The following is a 24,222-nucleotide window of genomic DNA, read 5'->3' as shown; positions in this document are numbered from 1 at the left end:
ACAGGAGCCTTCAGCCTTTGACTACACTGCCATGGGTGTGGCCAGACAAGATGACATAATGCAGTGCTGCCATCACAGGGGACACTCCCTCCTGCTTCCTTCTCTCCCCCAGTCATGAAGTCTGTCCCATCCCTTGTCATCGCAGCTAAAAATAAGCCCAATCAACTTGCTCACCCACTAGAAAAGGGGCTGAAAAATGATTTCTAGGGCCAAGTCCACCGGAGGTGCAATTCTTTAGCATAGAAGCATTTAGGAAACGTTAACCTGCAACAGCAATGCCCTTCTGAGTGCGTTCACTTCACTTGCTCAACAGCTCAAAATAAGAGCAAGGCTGAGATGAACATGGTGCTGCTGCTCTTATCTTGTGGGTAAGGTGTTAACACAAAGGAGTAACTTATCTTGTTGCTGCGACTAATTATTTCATTGTCATTCGCTGATCTCCTGTGGAATCTGGTTCATAAAAACTGACTTCATCAGAAGTCTGACATCAGGTGTTTTGTTGCAGGTATTATGACCAAAATTCATTAGTTCAAGTGCTGAAAATCTGTCTGTACATTAGGCGGTGTGACTCATCCTTAAGTCAGTTGGGATAGGCACCATTTCTCATCATCTTTACTTGCGGTGATAAACAGGCAGCAGCAAAAATAGACATTGTAGCCAATGCATCAAACAGGCTGCTCTGAAAGACTGCCATCCCACACGCCTTACAAATAGAAACAAGAAAACTGCATTAGGATCAACGTAACCTGATGTGCGAGATGACAAGCCAAGGATGGAAAGGAACAGAAACAGATACCTGAAAAGCGATACTGAAAAAGGAAAAATATATGATCCATCCTGAAAGGAGAAAAAGAGCATGTTTCTTGTTGAAGGAGGGCAGAGAAGAGTGAAGAAAAAGCAAAGAGAGCTCGAGTGCCAAAAAGGAAAATGAAAGTGTGCTTCGTAAGCGTAAGGAAATGGAGAAAAATAAAATGCCACATCCTTTACTGTGAAAGTAAATACAGAAGTACATACATGAAATTACTGCCAATCAAGTGTTAAGAAAGAATCGCTTACACAAACAAGCGGCTGTTGTGTTAACACTACATCTGGCAAGACTGAAACCAAGGGCAAGGTGAAAGCCTGAATGGTGTGGCTTTGAGTTCAGCTGCTTCCTGTGTGACAATCTGAGCAGGTGGGTCCTTTGGCTTTAAGGAAAGTCACCCAGACTTCTCAGAAGCACATTCAAATACAAGCACTCTACCATAAACAGATTACAGCCAACAAATGCGAGGGAGAGGAGGGGAGGAGACCACAGCCGGGGAATATGAATTGTGCTCAGCAGGGATGAGGGGGAGGAAGAGGATGTTTAGTCAACACCTCCCAGAAGTACTGACATGAAAATGCCCTACCTCTTCCTAAGTGAATTACTTCAAGCTTGAATAAAACAATGCATGCGGGGCTGCAGGTTCTCAGCACTCAATTAAAAAGACCCTAAAGTTACCACGTTCACTGTATTTACAAACTATGTGCCAGCTACATAACAACCTTCAGAAAAAAAAAGGCAGATGTGTGTACACGTTAAACACATGGTGATGGCATTGATGTAGAGAAAAGCTCTGCACAACAAAGCATGTTGCACCCCAGCTCCAGGAGGGGAACTGGCACACTGTGCAAAGTGTAGGTGAACTTAGTAAATGAACTTACTAAGCTTAAGTGGTCACACTCAGGCCTGCTTGTTTTTTCTCACCACCACCAAAAGACTCACTGGCCATTACTGACATTGTGCAGAAACCTCTGAGAAATTTCGGATACCCCATCAAATAAGGCAACATTTTCACCAAGCAGGGTAGCGGGGGTCAGCTCTAGCACACTAGCTGTCAACAGGAAGCAAACCCATCAGCCCATACCTACCAGGCACCAACAGAAACACACTATACTCCCAGCAAGCCGAAGTAAATGCGTTCTTTGCCTGTGAGAGGAGGAAACTAAGGTCACTGAGTTATAGCGCATACATACATAAACTGACTGATCTATAAGAAAGCATCATTAGTTCCACAGCTCAGAAGTCTGTGCCATACATGTCCACAGAAAAACTCTTCAACCTCTGCTTTAAAGCATTCCAGAGCTCTGCTTCCACCTACATTTGACCTCATTTCTTTACCCACCCTGTCTCACCCAACTTGCTTTAAAATCCTGGCAACACACCCTTAGGAAACTTGTAATAGTGAGAGCTACATCTTGTGGAGTAAGGTCATTCTGCGTTTACACCTTTGTATTTGTGCTGGAGTTAATGCTCTATTTGTACTACGGACATTCAGACTGCAATCTGAATTATAAACACAGCCTGTGTGTGCTTTTAGTCCATCACTGGGGATCTCTGCTACCAATTATTACCTTTATGCATGAATTTAAGCAGGACAAGCCGCAGCACAAGTAGAGGTAGATAAAATGTTCCAGAGTCTTTCTAAGGCCTACAGAAAGCCTGAAAATCTTAGTAACAGGCAGGTGCCAAAGGTGCAATGTAAATAGAATTAAAATGTGAGAATTTCTGTTGAAACCATATCGTGTGGGGCGGTATATGAAGCTTTATTATCTTATTTTTTGGCAATAATTCAAAATGGACCCCATCTACATTAACCAGATTCATAATAAATCTGACTCATTTCTTGTATTCTACAGAGAACCCAAAAGATATCCTCAGTTGTTGAGGATCAACTGCTTCCATTCTCTTAATTGTACTGCCATCTAACAGGCTTTCAGAGGGAAGCTGCCAACCCACCAAAGCTTCATACTTTTCTGGGAGACAGGCAGGGACCAACCTACACACGGCATGGAAAATCAGGGCTCACACAATCTGCCTGAACACCACTAGACAGGAAGTAACTCCAAATGAGAGAAGGAAATCTTTAACAACGAATCTCTAAAAAAACAATTCAATTGCTCTTGCTTTTAATCAAGAAGACAATAAAAGCAGAACAAGCAATTCTCTAACCTTTTATGTTTAGTTCAGAACAGCCTGCTGCTTTAAGTAAGTCAAATTTAAGCCAACATGCTTAAAAGTGCTTGAGATGTACAAAACTGACAATTTGGTTTTCTATTTCTGTCTGCTTACCCTGCTGCTCCTGCCTGTAAACATTTTGTAGGAGGATGTGAAATTCAACAGCGAGTGCTCTGGGTAAGGAACGACTCTGCAGGGTCACATTCTTAGAAGTGCGTGGTGGTTGTGAGCTCACAGCACCGGGCAGGGTCAGTTCCGGACAGCCACTGCCTTATGTGGCTGGGTGACAAGGGAGAAAGTGTCCTTCCCCAGCTGCAGTGGCCATTTAAAGATCAAAAGTGGGAAGGAAAGGGAAAGCGAGTCACTGGTTTAGGGAAACTGGGTTATTAGGACACTGGGTAATATCTTCTTTGCTGGTCTTCCATCTCCAATATGCCTGGAGTTTCTTATCAGCGCTAATCACTGCGTTTGCCATTCTTATTTTGTTCAACTTCATGACTTGAAAACCTCAGTCCGCACTGCATAATTTACTCCAATTTTCATTCTGGATTCCTCAGTTGTGATGCAGCTGTGCAATAGGTATGACAGCCGCTCTCACTTATTCTCTGGTCTGCATTAAGACCATAACCAGCTGCCTGAGGTAGTAAAATATAGTACAGAAATCACTCTAAAGGCTTATTTAACTACAGCAGGCTCAGAAAAGAGGAAATCAGAAAAGACTAAAGATGTTGTACACAGGTATTCTGCCAAATTAGGCAAGCACAACTCACCTTTAACACACTTTGACCTGATCAGCCAAGGTCAAACCAATGTACCTGCTCTATCTCCACAAAAAGGAAAGGTCAAGTTGATAATCACACTTATAAAACACAATTCTTCAATGAAAGAGCTAAAAACCTTAATAGTCAAGTAGAACATTAACAAAAAATAACAGAATAACTACTTATTTCATAAACATACTGTTCAAGAACTTCTCCCTGTTTCTTCAAATCAAGAAGAAAATTCAAGATAGTTGATTCAGTTGTTCAGTCGTATCATATTTAAGGCTACTGTCAGAAGAACCTACCATACCACATCGTTAAGTGTCAGAGGAAAAAAGGATGAATGCAGCTTTCCACACCACCATGGTTCTTCCATCCCTAAACAAACCATAACACGGGACTTGGAACTTCACCTTCCCAAAAGGTAACAAAATTGCAAACTCTGTCATACACACACATATGAACAGTTGAAGGGAAAAAAAGCCACACAAAGTTACATATTTGGTGTTCTTTAACTTTTAGTCTTCTATATATAGAGAGATAAATCAAGAGACAGTAAACAAGGCAAACTCTAGAAGGGAAGTCAAGATTTTTATCAGCCCTGAGGCTCTGTACACATGTTGCCATAGAGAGGCTCAAAGAAAGCTGTGCAGTCTTCTAACAGCTCCAAAGATGACATCTTCAGAGCCGTTACCAAAGGAGCAAGAACCAACTCTTGAAATGCAGCAAGTACTTCTGTAACTCTTCCCAAAGGAGAAAAATAAGCGCTTCAATATTTCTGTATTCCAAACATATCAAGAAGCTCCATTCCAGCAATAAACACCAAGAGTTTCTAAGGACAAGCTAAAAATACTGAAGATATTTTTAAGTCTAGAGAAGCAACATTTGTTAATCCACACATTTTAGCTAAATATATAGCTAAATTTTTACCGTTAAAGCGAAGATTCAACCGCTTTGCTGTGTAAATAAACAAGTGTATCCTCAACAAGTAACAGTGGCTTTCCCTAAGCACCCCATGTCTTCCAAGCTCCGAATAGATATATTATACATACAAAAGCAAAGGAGCCCTCCAACAGCCTTCCAAAAGCCTAACACCCCATGTGAGACAGAACTCCCAGACATCTGAGCTGTTTAAGACAGCTTACAGAGCTCAAATGTAGTCAAGTCCTTTGCTAGATAAACTGAAAGACCTCAAATCCTTCATACCGTAATTATGGCCATTATTTCAAGTATCACCTTTTCAGACAAAATTATTTCTGTACAGAATTCTGCAGGTAATTATTCAGTTTCCAATGGGACACTTTCCAAAATTAATTGAAATCCACCACAAAGTGGCGGGTCAAGGATCACCAAGGATTATATGAGGGCAACAGAACTTCATTTGGAAAAAGGGACATTTTGAGAGTAGGAATGATTTAAGCAACAGCCTCATGTTCAGAACAATTGATGGCAGCCATAGTGTATTTCAAGGAATTCTATGGAGAAAACAAAAAGCTGTTTTTCTGCAAAACAAATTCTGAGCTCCAGAATAAACTTGTTACTTGTTGTTTTACTTGTTGCAGTAAAAACTGGAACAAGGGCGTGTGCTGAGAATGGAGGCAAACTTTAAGCACACATTCAGGGAAATAGGAAAGCCAAGACTTATGTGGAGCTAGAAAGACATAAGCTCCATGTCCTCTGTGCCGTTTCCAAATGAGAAAGCAACTAGCTCATGTTGTAAAACACTTTAAGTGTTTATTTTATATTTTAAAATACCAGTTCAAAGCATCAGAATTCTTATCTAACTATGGCTCTCATGTAAAAATCTAATGGAGAGTTGAGTTTGTCAGCGAATAAATGATAAAGCATATACAAAAAAAAAAAGAATTCAGTTCCTTGTATGTAGATGAATATTTAAATTTGAATCCATATGTTCATGAAACAAACAACCAGGATTCATCTTGTTGGGACTCACCAGCAGGAAACACACCAGCAACTGCAGGAAACCCAGAAGGGCCACGGTGGACCACATGCAAAATTCACATGAATGTTCTGCACCTTGGTCATAAGTGTGGTTATTTCATGGCCTTGCTACAAGGCGGAACATGGTTCTACATCAAAAGGCTAAGTATTTTGGTTTCACAAAACATGAATATATATATATATATATATAATATTTATAACACCCATCTAGCAAGGGTTTAGAAGTTCAACCCATTTACATTCAGTCATAAGCTGTATGGACGTGACAACACTGGAAGAGACTGACACCTCATAGCCAGAAGACACGGGCTGCCAGGCTTTCAAGAAGTTGTTGCAGGGCTGTGCCAAGAGTTCAGTGTAGTCCTTCTAAACCCTGAAATGATCAAGCTGCCACACAGTGAGGAAGCTCCTCCAAATGGCCAAGCGGTTACTTTGTACATACAATTCATTTTGCAGCCTGCTGCTTAAAAGTTTCACAATAGGGAAGAGCAGCAGAAATCTCTCAAACAGCATATTAAGCCGTTATACTTGCACATGCTGATAGAAGCCCAAATGGAACTTGAAATCAATAAAAGGTTAGACAGGATAGAGAGCCATGATCCAAAGAAAAGTGATCAAAGTCATCTGTACTCAAAAAACACAGCAAAAGCTGTCTGGTACTACTTGTGTAGACTTAATTCCCCAGCTAAATGAAGGTTTTGTTCTTACTTGGGCATATACGATGGTAAAAGTCAACTGCAGACACATCAGAAAACAGATTTTGACAGTCAAGCCCTGTAACCTTATCTAAAATTCTTGCCTAACACTGAAATAAAAAGCTGTGAAGACAAGGTTTTGCTGTTAGTAGGTCAGGGACTTGAGCAGCTATTTGAGGTAAGTGTGGCATTCTGACCAAAACCTGCTCTATTTCTTTTCCTTTAAAATTTTCTATATAAAAACCTTTGAAAGAAGATGACCAGAGGACAAACCTTTCTACCAACACCTAAAATACAATGGTTTTGCTTAATGGTACTTAAAAGACTGGTTCTTTAGAAAAAGAAAAGGAATAGAAAACTGGATAGAGAGGAAGAAAGGCACTTAGAAACTCAACATAGGTACTTTATTTCTATTAGAAGAAAAAGTCCAAGACATAAATAGCTTTCCACTTTCTTCTCTGATATTCTGACTTTACAATTACTGTAAGGCACTGAATTAAGTCTCTACCCTATCACACAGACAGAGGCCTTCTAACAGTGTAACGCTGTTCCTATGGAGCCCACAGAAATCTAGTAGTACCTTAATTACATTGAGGCATGTCTATGTATTTTCATACCAGTTTGGTTTCCACTAAATCTTCTGACATGGGACTAACAGTACATTCTCTTATACTACATCCACATCCTCTAAATGTTAAATAATCCAATTCCAAGCCCAGCTGTGACAGCTAAGAGCAGTCTGAGGTCTAAGTGAGACATAATTCATTATGCAATAAACGCTCAGTCCCTCAATTCAGATTACAATCACAACACAGGTAGTTACGGACTTGACAATAGGGAGGAAATTCCCCTAAGTAGTCTCTGAGCATGCCCAGATATTACTACTGCCCCTTAAGTAAGCCATAGAACCGACTCAACTACATGAAGGGTAATGGTAAAAAATATAACTTCAACAAACTCAATTACAGGGTTGTCGTCCCCACCACCACCCCACAAAATACTGGAGGGGGAAAGAGTTATTATCAAATAACCAAACTGCTTTCTGGAACCAGTTTCCAGCCTTAAACAGAGACTGGAAAACAAGTCCGCTGCTACTGAAAGTATGTATAGTCAATGCGAGTCAAGACAACTCCACATCTGATAAAGTTAGGTGGCTGCTCTAGTTACTACTAACCACAAGAAAGTCCCATACATGTCCATGAAGAACTAAATGACCATGTTTCTATTTATTCACTTTTGCTTTGTTCTAGCCATTGTAGTGGTCTAGAAATAGGCATAACTGCTCTTTAAGAAGAATAAGTAAGGCTTTCTCTTTAGGCCACAAAAAAGCAAGCCTCCAGTCCCATATATACCAAAACATCCCATCAAGATGGCTGAAGTTTGAGTTTTGGAGGGGTGTTGGGTAGTTTTGTTTGTTTGTTTTCTTTAATGAAAGGTTTTGTTGGAGGCAGTTTAAAAATTATGAAAAGCTTCACAATTTGAAGCAAGAAGCCTTAACTTCTCATGTACATCTTACAAGAACACCAGAAGGGATTGGTGCTCTTGTTGAGTAGGACTGGGTACTTGCTAAGTACCCAAGTTGAATTTCTTCCTAACAGTGCAACTATATTCAGAGTATGTCTGTAAGGTACTTACCTGGACAGGTGGGAAAACAGGAGTTTGAGATGTTTTTAAGACAGAAGGTTTTGTGTTTGTTTTTTTTTTCCCCTTTAACATTAATTAGTATCCTTGATTTTTGCACAAATATTGCACTTGAGGTGAATAAATGCAATATTTAATGTTTACTCATTTCACCCAAAGTACTTACACAGAGGAAAAATAACAACAGAAGAGTCAGAAAGGAAGTTTGTATTCAAGCAATCACCATCAGTTTCACTTCCAGGTTTGCCTTTCCCCTGATAGTCGCTGCTTTTGGAAACTCCATTTCCACACAACACAGACCAGCACGCAGTTCTCCACACGTGGCCTTAAACAGCAATGATCCTTCACGATTTTCCTGTCTCTGTCAGCATGCTGTACAAAGAATTCCTGTACATTATTCTACTCTCCTGTTAGTGCCAATAGGAATTAGTTCTATTCTGAAAACAGAAAAGGTAAATCACTGAAACAAGAGCAGCACAAAGCTCACTGCTGCTACTGACAGCTTTTTGAATGACCCAAGACTTCATGATTTCTCCCCACTGGCAGAGGTTTGAAAGATGTTTAGTAAGTTCTGCCTTCACTTACAGCCAGGGCAATTGTTATTGTCTACCCAAACCAAGTGGCGCTTCTAGGCGAGCCACATGTTAATTACCTCTTGCTGACGATACTAAGCTGGGAGGTGCTGTTGACTCTTGAGGGAGAGATGTTGCAGATGGATCTAGATTGGTTGTCCAACGCTCCAGTCTTCAATGGCATGAAAGTCAACAAGGGTGTGTGTCAGATTCTGCCCCTGAGATGGAGTAAAGCTGATAACAGGGCTGGAAGGTACGTCCTGTGAGGAGAGCTGTGGACATGTGCACTGTCCAGACTGGAGAGAGGAACCTGAGAGGTGAGGTGAACTCATCACTTCCTACAGCTCCATGAGCATGGGAAATGGAAATAGCCGTCTCTTATCCCCCGGTACTATCACAAGGACATACAGGGATGGCTGAAAGCTGTGCCAGGGGAGGGTCAGTCCATGCATTAGGAAAGAATTCTTTACCATGAAGGTGGTCAAGAGCAGGAACAGACTTCATAAAGAGGTGGTTGGTGGCCCCCACTTTTCAAGAGGCATTGGGATAACACTGACACGACCATTTAAACCAACAGTCTTTATATACAAAGAAGTTACTACTATTATGACAAATACAGAAGCTGAGGAATGCGCACTTCTCATTTTTCTTCATGGTGAAAAAATGTTGCTTCAACAATAGATGTGCGTTAACTTATGAATTTCAGTTAGTGTACCAACTCAGCTCGGCTGCCCCAGTAACTCCAACAAGCTCAGGGAAGGGAGCATTCTTTTGTTTGTTTGCTTGTGTTTCAAACCCCGCTGGTTCTCAGAAAGCTCAATTCATCCAAATGATTCCCATAAGGAAAAAAGACCACTTGGTGAGGCTGTGCCACATTTCTCTCCTCGTGGCTTTTTCTGATGCAAGGTTACTCTTGACGACTTGTCACCATCACAGTTCTGAAGCTGAACAATGTCAACAGAAGCGCCCCAGTCTCTCACAGCTATCAGCAGGGAAGAGGAACAAATTTTCCACAATACCAAAGTTGTAAACTATTCCATCGTTCATAAGATGACAGCTGCAGACAAAAAAAGATCTGCGTGTCCCTGATGGTCTGAGCCATCTCAGAGATGGACTGTTTTGTGCATGTCAAGTTCAGAGCAAATGCTATCTAGAGCCTTAAGCAAAGTGCTGCAGTGTCTGCAAGAGCCTCCTCTCTTCCAGCTAAAGGCCCAATCCTTTTATCAGCTGAAGATTTAAAGAGGGAAAAAAAAAATAAAGGGAATAAAAGGCGTTCTGCACTGTTACTATGCCTTAGGAGAAGCCTGGCATAAAGCTTCAGGGTTATCCTGTCTCCTCTTACATTTGAGCAAGACTAAAAAAAAATAAGAATAAAAATGACATCCATCTATTTTTGAATATTAATATCACATGGAACAAAAAAGCAAGACATCAATTTTAAAAAATGAAATAATTCTAGCTGTATTAACAGTAGTTCAGTATTTCAGCCTCGGATGCACACAGACTATGAGTGAAGCTTTGTGAAGCAGAAAAGAGGAAGCGCTTGCCCAGAACTACTCTTAAATGTTCAACACCAAACTGGAAGCCACTTACCAGTGGAGATCATCAGTTTTGCTTTGAAGCACCTTTATCTCTCTCGAGTTTCATACATTCCTCTTCTTTGTTTAACAGTAAGTTAGGTGTAAATCAATCGAAAACCTTAAGAGTTAGGATTACAACAGCAACTGACAATGCTTTGATTTTCAAAGTCCACATCAAATCTTCTGTATTCAAACTAAAGAACCCTAATAAAACCAGAAGAATGTACACTACACATTTATAGCAAACCTTTACGAATTCTCTCCCTTCTTGGCTTATATTCCAAGCAACATCTCGTTTCAACACAGAATTTTCAGACGTGCCTATTTATTTAGTAGAAACTAAAATGACTACTGCAATTAGAAAGTTATAAAGGGACAAATGCTCTTCATGCACTGGCATTAGACACCAAAGTTATATACTTACACTGTCAGCTTTTTTGGGCATACACCCCTATCATAAGACACACAGACCAGGACTGTACTGCAGTAATTATCTACACTTGAAGCTCTGAGCGGTTCCTTATTTGCACTAAATTCTTTTGTGTTGAAGCAAAAAACCACAGGATCAAAACTTGAAGGAAAGAACTGTTTTCCTTAGGAACCATACAAAACAAGATGGAGATCCTCTGCAGAAATTCTGTGGTTCTCAACTGCAATGCAGGAGGCCCAAACGTGAATAGAACTTACACCAAATAGAAAATACAGAACCGATTTAAGCCTCTAACTCAACTAAAAACCTTCCCAATCAGAGTAAGCCCTTCCAAATATCGTACACTCACCTCAACTCCAAGGGTAATGAGATTCTTTCAGAACGAGTTACCTGTCAAGGGTAAGACAAACCACTGCATACAGAAATGTTCCCAAACTGAAACAACTCTCAGTGCCTGAAGTCTGAAAGCTATGGCACATTTTACAGACCCTCGCCTTCACATCCATCAACCTCCAGCAAGCTGCAAGTAGCACTAGTCTACCCCATCCCAAAGGGGAGAAGAAATGGGAACAGTACCAGTTACCTACAATTGAAATTCATTAGACCACGAAGAACTAACCAGAATGATAGAAAATATGGCTCTAATGGACTACCAGCTGCCTCAATTCAAACATATACAAACTTTACATTAAAACTACTGGGCAAACTTCTCAATTTTTTAAGAGAACCACTGCTGGAAATCTGACAGGTTTCCTAATCTATCACAGTGCTCCTGTTGACCTTAACTGAACGTGCATGTGCTGCTTAAGTTCAAGCCTAAAACTTGTCTTATCTGTAGTGGAGAAGAAAAGCTTGACAGAGTTGACTCCATTTACCAACATGCTCCAGGGCTGATCTCTGTTTAAGAGGTTTTAGTTCTGTGGTCTACATATCCTTTTCTTCAAAGAGCAGCCATGGGGTGGGTCACTCTAAGAATCTGAACGCTACCAGCAGTTCTGAACAACTCCTAAAGGGTTTCAGCTATTTCTCTTTTCTATCACAAAGGAATAGTTTCCTTAATACTACAGCAAGGAGAAACAAAAGTGATTCTTAATTGCACCAATGCTCTTGCATTCTACAGAAGAAAATACACTCTTGAACCTTCAGGAGCAGCACTGACTCTTCAGTCAGCTCACCCAGCTTTCATCCGTCACTGCAGTTGAGCTCCATTTTTTTCATAAAAAATAGGGGAAGGGCACAATGCCATACTTGTTTATTTGACATTCAATGACTTACTTTCAAGTACAAAAACTAGCAATAAAGAGCAGAGCTGTTTTCATACAGAGTAATTTCATACAGCAGGGTTTAAGCAAGTGTTACAAAACAAACGCCATATTATCTCTACCTAACTCACTGCATGGTTTTATACTAACAGAATTATGAATTGAAGAAAAACAGCATAACAGGTGCCTAGAGAACTTACTAGAATCCAGCGAATTTCATCCAACAAATCTCCAGAAGTTCAGTTGCACCTGCTCTCTCCAGGGTCGAATAGAAGTTCCTTATTCCTCTTCCACCTACCCCCCACCCCAAGTCCTCATGCAAAAATATAGACAAATAGATCCTGAAAAACCCACAGGCGTTGAATCCTGCCCCTCAGTGCATGTCGTTATAGCAACTATGTTCTTACTTGAAAATTAATTTCTTAATTAATTTCTCTGCTTTACAGCCACACACACACAAATGGCAATTCATCAATGTGAGAACTCCCATTTCCTACCTTATCATTACGTTCTTTAAGAATTGGTTTGCTGACCATCTAAGGCAAAAGTTAACAGCCAGGTGGCTGGACTCAATGACCTCTCCAGGTCTCTTCCAACTCCTACAATTCTGTGTAAAGCCTCCCATAGTCACCACACTCAAGGAGGAAAAAAAGGATATTTGGAATGACAGAAGGCAGAGCACTAAATTGCAGTGCGGTTTCTTTCAGATCTCCCTTATCAGCATCAAAATTAAGTGTTAATGCCAGTGGGATGGGACATTACCAGTCTCAAAATGCATCATGAAAAGTCAAATGAGAAACAGGTTCTCTATTTCTGACAAAACAATTATTGTTCAAGTATTAAAATGCTACTCCCAAACTTGGCCTGCAGACACATACTTAGTCGACACAGATTTGACAGGATGTTTTAAAGGAGTGTTTAAAGGCTTTAAAGCTGAAGCACTAAAGCAAAGCCTTCACACATGGTCTGGGTTTAAAGTCCAGATCCCAGAAGCACAGACTATGGCCTGCCCTTCCAGCTATATTTTTGACAATGTATACATGCCTCTCTTCTCTGCTCCTCACTCTACACCACAAATACATGTAAAAAGTAAGAAAGTGAATGCTATACATATTATTTTATATGCCCCACGATGTTTAAATTAAGAAGTATATCTAAATAAAACCACCATCTCAGAACAAAAACTAGGTTTTCACCATTCATTTTGGGATATGGGATGTATCATCCCCTTGATACAAGCATCTCTTATGTATCATGATTATTAAAAGTTATGAATGTAGCACAAGCGTATCTGTGCCGTTCCTTTTTAGAACTGGTCCTCTATCAAAGTGTATAGCAACAACCAGCTGCTCAATCATTGCCAGTGAAAAAATAATACAGTGGACTGAAGCACTGACACCACACAAGAAGTGTTGATTCTCACCCCATGAATATCTGGCTTCTGTAAAGATAAGGGCTAATTCATGCATATGAAGTAAGGTTTCTCCACGTGTCCCCAAAATCCCATACATGTCATGTGAGCCATGGGGAAAATAGCCACAATACTTTTGCTGTCACAGATCCCAGCAAAACCCTTTTCAGCACCCAAAGACAGTATCTCCAGATGAAGAGAAGTCCATCGTAAAACACATAAGACTTGCCAATTCTGTAACGTTCATTTCCCTAAAATGAACTTCTATTAAGGGAACTAAATTACCTAAAGCACTGACTGAATGACACGCAGATAATCTGCTGGTGAACTTTGTTGTTCAGACACGTCAAGAATCCAGCAAACACGCAGAACCATCAGCCCCATACCACTCACATAACAACATCTATACATGTCTTCAAACCAACCCAGTAAGGAGCAGCAGGCTCAAACCAGACCTACTACCTTTACTTCTGTTGTCCTGAAGCTCAGGCCCCAGACTTCTGGAACAGCAAAGCTCTTCCATTCTGCACAAACTTTGTGTTTCTGACTCTGTTACATTCACCAGCTGATTCTCCATAACAAAAAAAGAAACAAACATCTAACTTTCAAAGCATTTCCCCAAGATTCAACTCTGCAGTTGATACGATACTACCATATGACCCAAAACTAATAGCTCTGGGAAACCTGTTTCAAACTCACCGCAGTTGAAATTTATTATTAGGACTGCTCTATTCTTGAAGCGTTTCAAGTTGACTCTGTTTCTACCGCACTGTATTACGCTTTTTGTACAGCAGCTGCCAAGCCAGTACATACAACTCGGAGCAAGATTGCAAGACTGGAAGCAAAGTGGCCAACAGATGCAATCTTCTCAAGGACAACATTATTTTCCACTTCTGCAAGTTTCAATTGAGCAATTGGACATGTGGAGAAAAACCATTCCAGAAGCCTTACATCTACTCACCTGCAAGAAGCGTGCCTTGCCAGAAAGTCTTCATTCTCTCAGCAAGGCACAAAACATTCTTTCTGCTGCTGCTACTCCCACAAATGTGTGGCCATGGACTTCATTTGTGGGGATACAGATCTCAGGCAAATGATTCATGTTTACTTGGCCAACAATCAAAGATTCTGTTCATTTAGACTGATGAATTCGTGTCCCCCCTTCCTCCCTCCCTCAAGGAACCCACTCGTACAGGTCAATTCATGGTGCTACTCTTTTAAAATACCTAAACCACATGAAGCATGTGAGAGGTGGGATGCAAGTAATAACATAGGTTTTGTGTAACTATTTACAGTAAGGTGTGAATCAAGAAAACCAAAGGGTTTAACTCCATCAACTGCAGCTATGTATTTTTTCTTCTTCTGCACTGCAAAGACAATCCAGTTTTGCTTTGCAGCAGCAGACAAATTTTAGTTTATCTTTCCGCAAAGCATATTCTCGGCCTGCCTGAAAATTAAACAATTGCTTGCATTCCTGGCAAAAGCCGGTTCTTTGAAGCACAGGGCTTGTAGCTGACAAGAATTATATTCCTACTAAAAAAGTCAAAACAGATGATGTTCTATAGTTGCAGCCCTAAGAAGTCTGCCTCGGTTGGAAAAATTCAGCTGCAGTTTCCCTGCTGGTTATAGCTCTGGAGCCAACACCCAATTTCTCTCTGTCTAAAAGCTTGGATCTAAAAGCCCACTGCAACTTCAGCAGCTACATCAGATAATTCTCTTTATGCGGGTAGAGTAGTAATGTATTCCTATCTCACACACCCTTGTTGGCATTACTTATCCAGCAGGGCTGATGAGGAGCATCCTTCTTTCCCCTAATCAGAAGGGCTCCCTGAATGAACTGTAGCACTCCTGTAAGGCAATGGACTACTAGCAGGGCTCTCCAAATCTGCCCAGCTGCCTGAAGAGACATGTCAAGCAACACAACTACATCGCATTCCTCCCATCTATTACCTGTAAGAGTTGCTTTCCACATTCATACACAATCAACAGAAGCCACCTAAACAAAAATATATTAGCAGCTAACTAAGCTCCTCATAATACCTGCATAATACATAATAGCAGCCCACTACTTTCAACACAACTTCATAGGCCGTTGTACCAAGCAGAAGGCATTTGGCCCTACTCAGGTCAATTACTAAGTTAGAAAACTGTATTTTTCTTTGCCTCAAGTTCTCTTACAAGCAAGAAAGTGGATTTCCTATTCCAGGCACCAAGGCACCCTGAAAACCCAGCACCACTCATTCAGCTGAGCTGACCCAACACCAGTGACACAGAAACCCGGCAAAACACCACGAAATCACTCAAGTGGAAAAGAGCAGCAATGGATTCATCACTTGGTATTAAGTGGAGGTGTGCAATGCCCACTTTAAGGGAGAAAGCACAGATGCCAAGCACACAGAGCCTAAGTTGATGATGGTACATCAGAAAACTCATAGCCTGCTGCTGCAGAGAAGTGGCAGTGCTCATAAGGAATACAGGTGCCATCCATTCAGAAAGATCTGCTGCTGTACTGTTTTTGTTTAAGGAAAAAAAGCTTACAGTGCTCACCATTGAGAAGCTATCATACCACTGTCCTATCTTCCATTGTAAGGAAGGCAAGGGCGAGAACACAAATTGCTTTAAATGCTTGGATTTACTTCCTGTCTGCACAAGATGAAAGTACAGAATGAACTGCTTTATTTCCTTTTCTCAACAGACAACGCATCCGTGGCGGGAGCACCTAATGAAAAGATTCTTTGATAGCACCGATCAGACAAAAGTCACCGTCCACTCCTTTTAGAGGCACGTCAGAACAACATCGAGGCATTCAGGTTTTTGATAACTCTCAGAGTGGTGTAAAAATGCTTTCAGTAAGATCTCCAATGTGCAGATTTCTGTTGAATCCATTGTCTCTCCTACTACACAGCCATATTTTTAAAGGGTAACACTGCTAGAGTATATAGGATCCAGCTAAACACGTGCTCTCTCATGAATTACACTAAGACGACCTACCCCCTTCTCTCTATACAATAAGCCAAAACCAATGCGAGTAGAAGATTCTGCATAAATAACTTATATTACCTATGGTTGCTATCCAAACCTTGCTTGAAGCAGCTTTCACAAGAGCTCATGTTTAGGCTTCTTCTTAACCAGCTACTGCAGCACTGACCAGGAACACTTCATCTGATTGTGACTGATGTAGCTGCAGCTCACAGAGGTGCACCTTGTTACCACCACTTACCTTTCTCATCTTCACACAAGACTGTTGCAATGAACCCTCTATAGACGGCTACACTATAAATCAATTAAACAATACCAGCTGGCATAGACCATCATGACTCCAAGCCTGTACCTTCTCCCAACCCAGCATGCAGCACTTTGGGATTCATCTCCATCAGATGCCAAAGTGTGGTGGATGGGGTCCTGGTTTTGTATCCAAAGCAATGAGTTTTGGTCTGTCCAGCACCAAACGGATTTGAGTCTTTATGTTTAAAGCAGTATCTTTTCTCACCACACCACGGAGTTGTAATCAGCACTTCTTACTTTCAACACACATAATCAAAAATAAATGAGAATCTGTGCATCCAGCTTATCAAAGGAAGTTGTGACAACATGAAATCTTGGATTTGATATAGACTTGGGCGAGGCCTTTAAGATTTCAATGAACTCCTTTTCACAGCTGCTTCACCTTAAAATCTGTTGGTCTTCTGAGGCTGAGATGGGCTGCTCAATGAATTCAGGCAGCTGCCAAATGCCCCACCAGCTACACAACTGTAGGGGACGGCCACCTTGGCACTCAGCACACAAGTACAGTCCTTAAGAGTAAAGATTTTTGTGAAGAACAAAGAGGAAAGTAGTCCAGAAAAGCACTCAACGAGCAAGTCTGTAGAAAATTCTGGAAATCATGAAGATCTTTTGACTTGAAATGGGAGTCAATAAACCTTCTGAGATGAAAAGACTCCAAGAGCTCCAACAAGAAGGCTGCACGTGCTCTGCAACCACCTTGTGTGTTCTCGTGCTCACATCCAAACAATGGCCAACAGAAAATGCTGGAATCCTTCCAGCGTAGAGCTTCCACCGCAGGCTTTTTGTAGACATGGACTTCTTGATGATGTTGAGAACCTGTGTCATTCATCCAGGCAGTTCAAGGAACACAGGGTAGGGGAGCAGCAACAGCCAAAAACCCAACTCTTGGAATTACAAAGAACTGTGATGAGTACAATAGACACCGATACTGGGAATTCATTTAAATAAGGTGCTATTTAAAATGGCACTTATAGATATAATACTTTGAAATTAGAGAGCTTTAGGAGCAGTAGCGGAAAACCCTTCAGCCAGGGACATGGTCTTCAGGTGCAGATCTCAAGGAAATACTTATCATTCAAGAGATCAAAGTACATAAACACACATTATGTGATACCTGCAAGACCCTATCAAGTTAAGGGATGAACTGCTATAACAACTCCCAGAACCAGGAGGCACGTAGGTACGGAACACAGCCATAGAAACCTACAGGGTGTAAGAAAATGGTGAATGAGATGGTATTGCTAAGCAATAGAAGAGATAAATCAAGTGATAATACAAGAGGAAAACACCTCCAGAAAACAGCACAGGGAAGAAGAAACGTGCACATCAGTGACAGAAGGTTCAGGATAACCCACATACAAGAGGAAAAATCAGCCTACATAACCAAAATGTGAGGGACACAAAGGAAGAATTAATGGAATTATTATTTGGCAGATTCCATTGGCAGGCTTCATTTTTTTATTAATTTTTTTTTTTCTGCTTAACTACCCCTAACAACAGGAGTAAAGAGAAAATAGCTGGTGCTAGAATGAGGTACCACAGACAGCCATTAGTCTCCTGTCCAGCCTTCAAGGCATGACTTTGGGTGACCATCAGCAGACTTCAGCTGGTCCCATTCTTATTGTTACCATTTTCAAGCGTGGGGAAGGAGGAAAGCCACTCCTACAGCAGCAGTCAGAAAGCTGGACAGGGCTCGGAACAGCCACACAGCTCTCAGCAGGCTTCTGGAAGGGAGTGCTCTTCCTCTCTCCAGCAAGGAGAGCAGGATGGGCGGCTTCCAGTTTCAGAAACCAATTAGGCAGAAACTGCTATCAAAGCAAGAGAGGGCCCTACCCTAACTATGTTGAGAAACAAGGCAGCGCTATCCCAGCTATTGGGCCAGTTTCATCAGCCCCACTTGTTCCTCTCGCTCAAGCTGCCCAGGGTGCTCTTCCAATCTATCTTTCTACAGCTCAACCTGAGCATCATCTCCTATTAAACACCACATTTTGCCTGAAAAGCAGCCAAACCTTTACGTACTGGTTTATGAATGGAGTAACCAATTCCCAGGCTGTAACCCTTCAAGTGATGGTTTTTAGAACACCGCTATAATAATGAGAGATGCATCAGGTTCACACGTCAGCAGTTCTGCCACGTGCAAATGGAGGGTTAACATCCTACTGTCCTGTTGGAAGAGTATACAGCACACACACATAGAACAGCAACAAAAACCAACAGTGAACCAAGAAGGAAAACAAAATCTTCCTCAAAATCCCATTTGGCATCAGTAAAACATTCTTCCAGAGAATCTAAAATGAATTACAGCAAGACTGCCCTTTAGGTTTTGCAAGCAAGATCAGGTGTACGACATGAGAACCAGCTAAAGCAAATAAACCTGCCTTCCTCACCCTCCACGTTAACAAATACTGCATAGCCTGGTACAAAGCCATGATGCTCAAACATGGAGCAAAGAGGCCTTTATGGCAAGCACTGGCCATGAGACTGCTTTAAGTGACACCAAGCCTAGTAGACAACAAGACTCCTTGACTCCTTGTAATTGTAGCAAGTTATTTTGTTGGTGTGCAGTAAGCATCTTGCAGAAGCTCATGAAGAAGGGAAGGGATTTGGGGGGGGGGGGGGAGGAGAAAAATCAATTCCATAGTCATTAGATGGAAATTTGCTAACTAAACTTCAGGACTTCTATTTTTATAGGTATTTTGGGTCATGTGTTGCATGCCTACCCTTGGTTACTCAGTATGAATTTTGCCCCATTTGGGAAACAACATCCATCTGGAGGCAATGCAAGAACACTGAGGTGAAGAACAAAAGCAAAGCTTTAAGCTCATACCTCTTCTCTTATGCTATAATCAGCAGGTAGATAGCATCAGCATGTGGAGAACTGCAAGCTTCTGATTTACATATTCATCACCTGATTTTGAAGCTGATTTCTTGCACTATTAGACGTTAAGATAACAGCTAAGCTCTCACAACCACCATCTTTGCCATACCACGCACTTCCTACGGGCTCAACCTAAGAACACACGTTTCTTTGTGCAAAGAAAACCTACAAAGCCAGCAACGAAGACCTGAACAGAGAATAAGCTACCTGGGAATGACTTCAGCACAGAAATTCATATGGTGCGGTGGAAAGAAACACAAAATGATCTCAAAAACACCAAAATACCAAAAAAAATTGGCAGACCTCATAGGAACTCTTGATGCTGGTACATCATGGAAGTGATACGGGAAGGCCACAAGGTTCCTACTCTTGCAGCAACTGTAAAATTCTCATAACTAACAACTATGACAGAGGCCTGCGAAGTCACCTTCCTCCGAAGCCAGAGGACAAGACCCTGATGGGAATCCCCTTCCATTCAAGGCTCAAGCTTCTCAACAACTTCTGAGCACAAAGTCTAAAAAGATGGAAAAGTCAATGGCCACTCACCCCTTCCACAGAATCACAGAATGACCCGGGTTGGAAGGGACCTCAAGGATCATGTAGTTCCAACCCCCCTGCCTGGCAGGGCCACCAAACATACACATTTACTACATCAGGTTGCCCAGGGCCCCGTCCAACCTGGTCTTGAACACCTCCAAGGACGGGGCATCCACAACCTCCCTGGGCAGCCTGTTCCAGGGCCTAACCCTGCCATACCCTGAGCAGAAGAGCAATCACCACACTCCAGCTCTCTAACACAAGGTCCAACACGCCCTCCTCCATTCCTTCCTCAATGCTTCCACCTCGTCCTTTGAATCCTTTCTTCCTATGGAACTACTGCCGGGATCAGCCAGAAGGTGGTCACCAAAGCAAGCGTGACCTCACCACCTCATTTCACCACCACCCCAGCCTTACAAAGGTGAGCAAAAAGGCTGGCATAGAGGATAGGCTTTGCTTCCTGGTGACCTGGAGAAGGTCTGAATCAAGATGGGGATACAACAGCTGCCTACAGGACTCAAAGAGCAGCAATCCATCCATTTCCATCTGCTTCACAATCTCAAGAGAACCAGTAAAATATCACCCTTTCTGGCAACCAGCGGCGCTGCTCTCTTACAAAGGAAAATAAGAAGTCGAAACTTCCTGCACTGTCTTACACAGATAGATTAAGTGAAAAATACGCCTGCCTTTCCCACACAGTCCTTGCATGCGGTTCTCTTGCTTTGTTCTGACATTTTTTTCCAGACAGCAGAAGGACCAGGAGCACATGACTAGAGCGACTGGGGAGGAGGGGCTGGGGGGGGGGGGGTTATCACAAGTGCGTGTGCTTTATGCTACGGCCTTTGTTTCTCCCTCCGTGTTCCACACTTGGGATCAAATCGTATTTGCAAACTTGTTAGTCTGCATCACTTAGCACCCGCTTCGAAGGCGAGCATCTGTCTGGTTTCTGACCTCAAACAAACAGGAAAGGAGCATCAATGACCTTTCAAGAATCGAGCTGTACAGCTTGAATAAAGCAAATTTAGCTTTGGAGCGTGGCAGGGCTAAGTGTGGCTATAGCGTTAAACAGCCACCTGCAGAAATACCCAGCGACAAAACCTGCTTCCTATTCCACGCTCACGTGAAATAAATCGATACATTAAAATGGAGTCTTAAATATTCCCCCCCCCCCCCCCCCCGTGTGAATTAAGATCTTTAATACATTTGAACCAGATCAAACACAACCCGCATTAGCAGCATATAAGAGTATAAAGGGCACTCGGAGTGCAGCAGGCACCCTGATCATGCAGATACAAAGCAGCAGCTCCAGAACCTCAGCCCAATATTCTCCTCAAGGCTTCAACCGCAGCGGAAGTACATTTTGATGCAGAAAAACGTCAGAATTTCTCTCATCTGTCAAAAAAAACCCCAGCCGGGCAGAGCCCCCGGCTTGAAAAGCCTCCAACACCAAGAACCAAACCCGCACACGGCAGTGCCAGGTGTGACCACACGGGATATCAAACGGATCAATCAAACCTTAACGCCCATCAAGCGCTCCAGGTCCCATAAAGACCCAGCCCTCCATTTCCATAGGGGAAAAAAAAAAGGGGGGAATATTACTGAAAACAAAGCCCGTAGCATGAATCGGCAATGATCTGACTGTTAATAGGCACGTATTCAAAGAAACCTTCAGGAATTATTTGCCATTCAGGAGATATAGTTCATTGTAGGTGACCCGCAGCTGGGCCTTTCTCTGGTCGTACCGAGAAGCAATGCCCATTCTCCATTCATATAGCGTGGCCGAGCCCACCAGCTGCAATGCAAAGGGTGGGCACCCATCAAGCACCGATCATTTCCAGCATGCCCGTGTGGAATAAAGCACAGGCCTCGTTCTTATAAAATACCTCCGTTGAGAAAACCTGGGCAAGGCAGCTCGAAACAACCACTCGCACGCCACAATGAGGATTTTCTTCCTCCCTCCCGTTGGGGATCATTAGCAGCGTATGATACACCCTTTGTAACCCCCTCGGACGGCCTTTGTAATGCTCCCCGTTTTCTTCCGCCTTTAATAGGCCGGGCCGTGGGCTTCCCACACCTGATACAGAGCTTCCCCCCCCACACACCTCTTCCATCTCCTTCAGAGGGCACAAAACACCTCATTGGGACCAATGTCACGGCCGTACCCGCGTGCCCGTCATTCATCCCCTCCTCCCCGAGGCAGGAGGCAGAACAGGGGTGCTGGTAACCCCGAGGAGCCCCCCGCGAAGGCGAAGCGGCACGGCCGGCAGGGGCCGAGGGCAGGGCCGGGAGCGGCCTTTTTGTGTCCCCCGCAGGCCCGGCCGAGCTCGCGGCCCACCCGAGACGAACGCGAGGCAGGGCAGGAGGGCGGCAGGGAACGGCCCGATACTCACGGCTGACTTTCATGCTGCCGAAGGCCGAGGGCTGCTGCACCGGCTTGCAGCTCTCCGCGAAGGAGGTGGTCCTGGGCCGCCCGGACATGGTCTCCGGCTCCGGCTGCGTCCCGTCGGGCTGTCCGCCTCCTCCGCTCTCCTCGGGGCTGCTCGCGGGGCTGTGTGCTGCGGGCTCAGCGGGAGGCGAAGGGCGAGCTGTGCCACATGAACCGCCGGCCCCTTCCCCCCCGGGGAAGCCCCCTCCCCTCTCGCTCTCCCCGCCGGCCTTTCCTCGCGTCTCCTTTCTTCTCCGGCCTCGCTCCTCCCGGCGCTCACAGCGCCATCCTCCCGCAGTGCCGGTGGGTCCGAGAGCCGCCTCCTCCCAGCCGCAGCCCCCCGGGCCGGCCGCGAGCAGCGGGGCTGTGCTCGGTGCTAGGCCTCGCTGCCCCCACCCTCAGCCCAGTCACATGGGGCGGAGGCTCGCGGCCCGGCTCCTCCGATCCTGCCGCTCGGCTTCTCTCTTCTCCTTTTCCCCTTTATGTCTTTTGCCTTTTTTCTTTTTTCTTCTCTCTCTCTTTTCTTTTTCTCCTCGCCTCCTTCCTCTCTCTGCCTCCTGCCCTCTCCTCTCCTTCCCCCTTCGCCACTGAGGGAGGGAGGCGGCGGGACTACTTTTCCCCCGGCGGAGGGATCTCGGAGCTGCTGGATCCGCCGACGGGAGGCGATGCGGCCCCGCGCAACGGGATCCGGCGGCGGCGGCGGGATCCGCGGCGGGCGGAGCGGTGTGAAGCGGCGCGGTGTGCCCGGCTGGCTCGCAGTGTGTGTGTGTGTGTGTGTGTGCTCTCAGTGCGGCGCTGAGGCGGCTCCGGCGCGGCTCCTCATTGCTCCCGCAGGGGCAGCTGGCGGCGGCTCACGCTGGGCAGGCTGCAGTGCGGGCGGTGGCCGGCGGCGGCGGTGCGGGCCATGGCGGCGGCGTCGGCTCCCAGCTCGTCCTCAGCCGGCTTCAGAGCGCCGGCGGCTCTCGCTGTTGCTTCCCCGGGCGTCCGAGGCGCATGAGGAGCCGTCCGCCCGGCTGAAGCTTCCCGCCGCTCCCTTCTGGCGCCGGCTGCCTCTCGCCGGGCCCCCCTCCCCGTTTCTGTTGGTCGCTCCCTTTGTCCCCGCTGCTGCCTCCGCTGCGTGCCGGGCTCCCGCTGCTGCGCTCTGTGTGTGCGCCAAAGCCGCGCAGCCGCCTATGCCCGTCGCCGCCCTACGCTGCGGAACGGCCCTAGGCGCCTTCTGTGAATAGCCACCCGAAGCGCCCGACGCACTCGTTAGCCCCCAGCCCGAGGCCCTGACGGAAATACCCGAGCATCGTCGGGACCAATCCCGAGGCGGTTACGGAAATGCCTGTGACGGATCGGAACCAATCGCGAAGCCCTTACGGACGCACCCGAATCCCCCCGAAGCCAGGCGGAGGCCCAATCGGAAGGCGCCGCCACCGCCCTAGCAGCGCAGTCGGGCGGCCAATAGGAAGAAGGCCTCTCTTCCGGCTATTACCGAGCCAACCCGAAGGGAGCCGAAGCCAGACAGCCAATCGCAGGGCGCGCTGTCTCGATTACGCTCCGCCGATTGGTTCACGGCGATGAGGCGGCACGAAGACGGCAACCAGCTGCGAGCTCTCGGCCAATCGCCATGCAAGGCCGGCAGCACGGCCCGCTCCCATTGGAGCACGGCAGCGGCGGGCGCCGCCCCTTTCACCTTCATGACCTCACCCGCTGCGCAGGGCGGGGATGCGGGCAGAGTGCGCATGCGCGGGGCGTTATCGCCGCCGCCCTTGGGTGGGGGTTACAGTCTCTTCAGAGGGGCTGGGAATGGCGGGGGTGAAA

General features: G+C 44.6%; 1 protein-coding gene across 6 annotated transcripts in view; it reads right to left on the bottom strand.

Moving 5' to 3' along the window:
- The window catches only part of GSK3B (glycogen synthase kinase 3 beta), a 121,033-nt gene extending 97,346 nt beyond the window's left edge, over positions 1 to 23,687 (bottom strand). For 4 of the 6 annotated variants that reach the window (XR_014937560.1, XM_015874814.3, XM_085524764.1 and 1 more), the window contains exon 1: positions 22,382 to 23,638. Coding sequence is in view for 5 of the 6 variants with exons in the window: in XM_015874814.3 (XP_015730300.1) it covers positions 22,382 to 22,469 (88 nt within the window). In the remaining variant the exon portion in view is untranslated. Of the gene's footprint in view, positions 1 to 1,893; positions 1,952 to 3,094; positions 3,134 to 22,381 lie in introns of those variants that run through there. The other 2 variants (XM_085524753.1, XM_015874838.3) reach the window with 2 other exon arrangements.
- Between the last annotated feature and the right edge of the window lie 535 nt (positions 23,688 to 24,222).

The sequence above is a fragment of the Coturnix japonica genome, chromosome 1, assembly GCF_054131305.1.
Source record: "Coturnix japonica strain WE chromosome 1, WE-NBRP24, whole genome shotgun sequence".
In the NCBI taxonomy this organism is placed as follows: Eukaryota; Metazoa; Chordata; class Aves; order Galliformes; family Phasianidae; genus Coturnix; species Coturnix japonica.
Note: the sequence above shows the minus strand (reverse complement) of the source record. Positions and strands in the feature narration are given on the sequence as shown.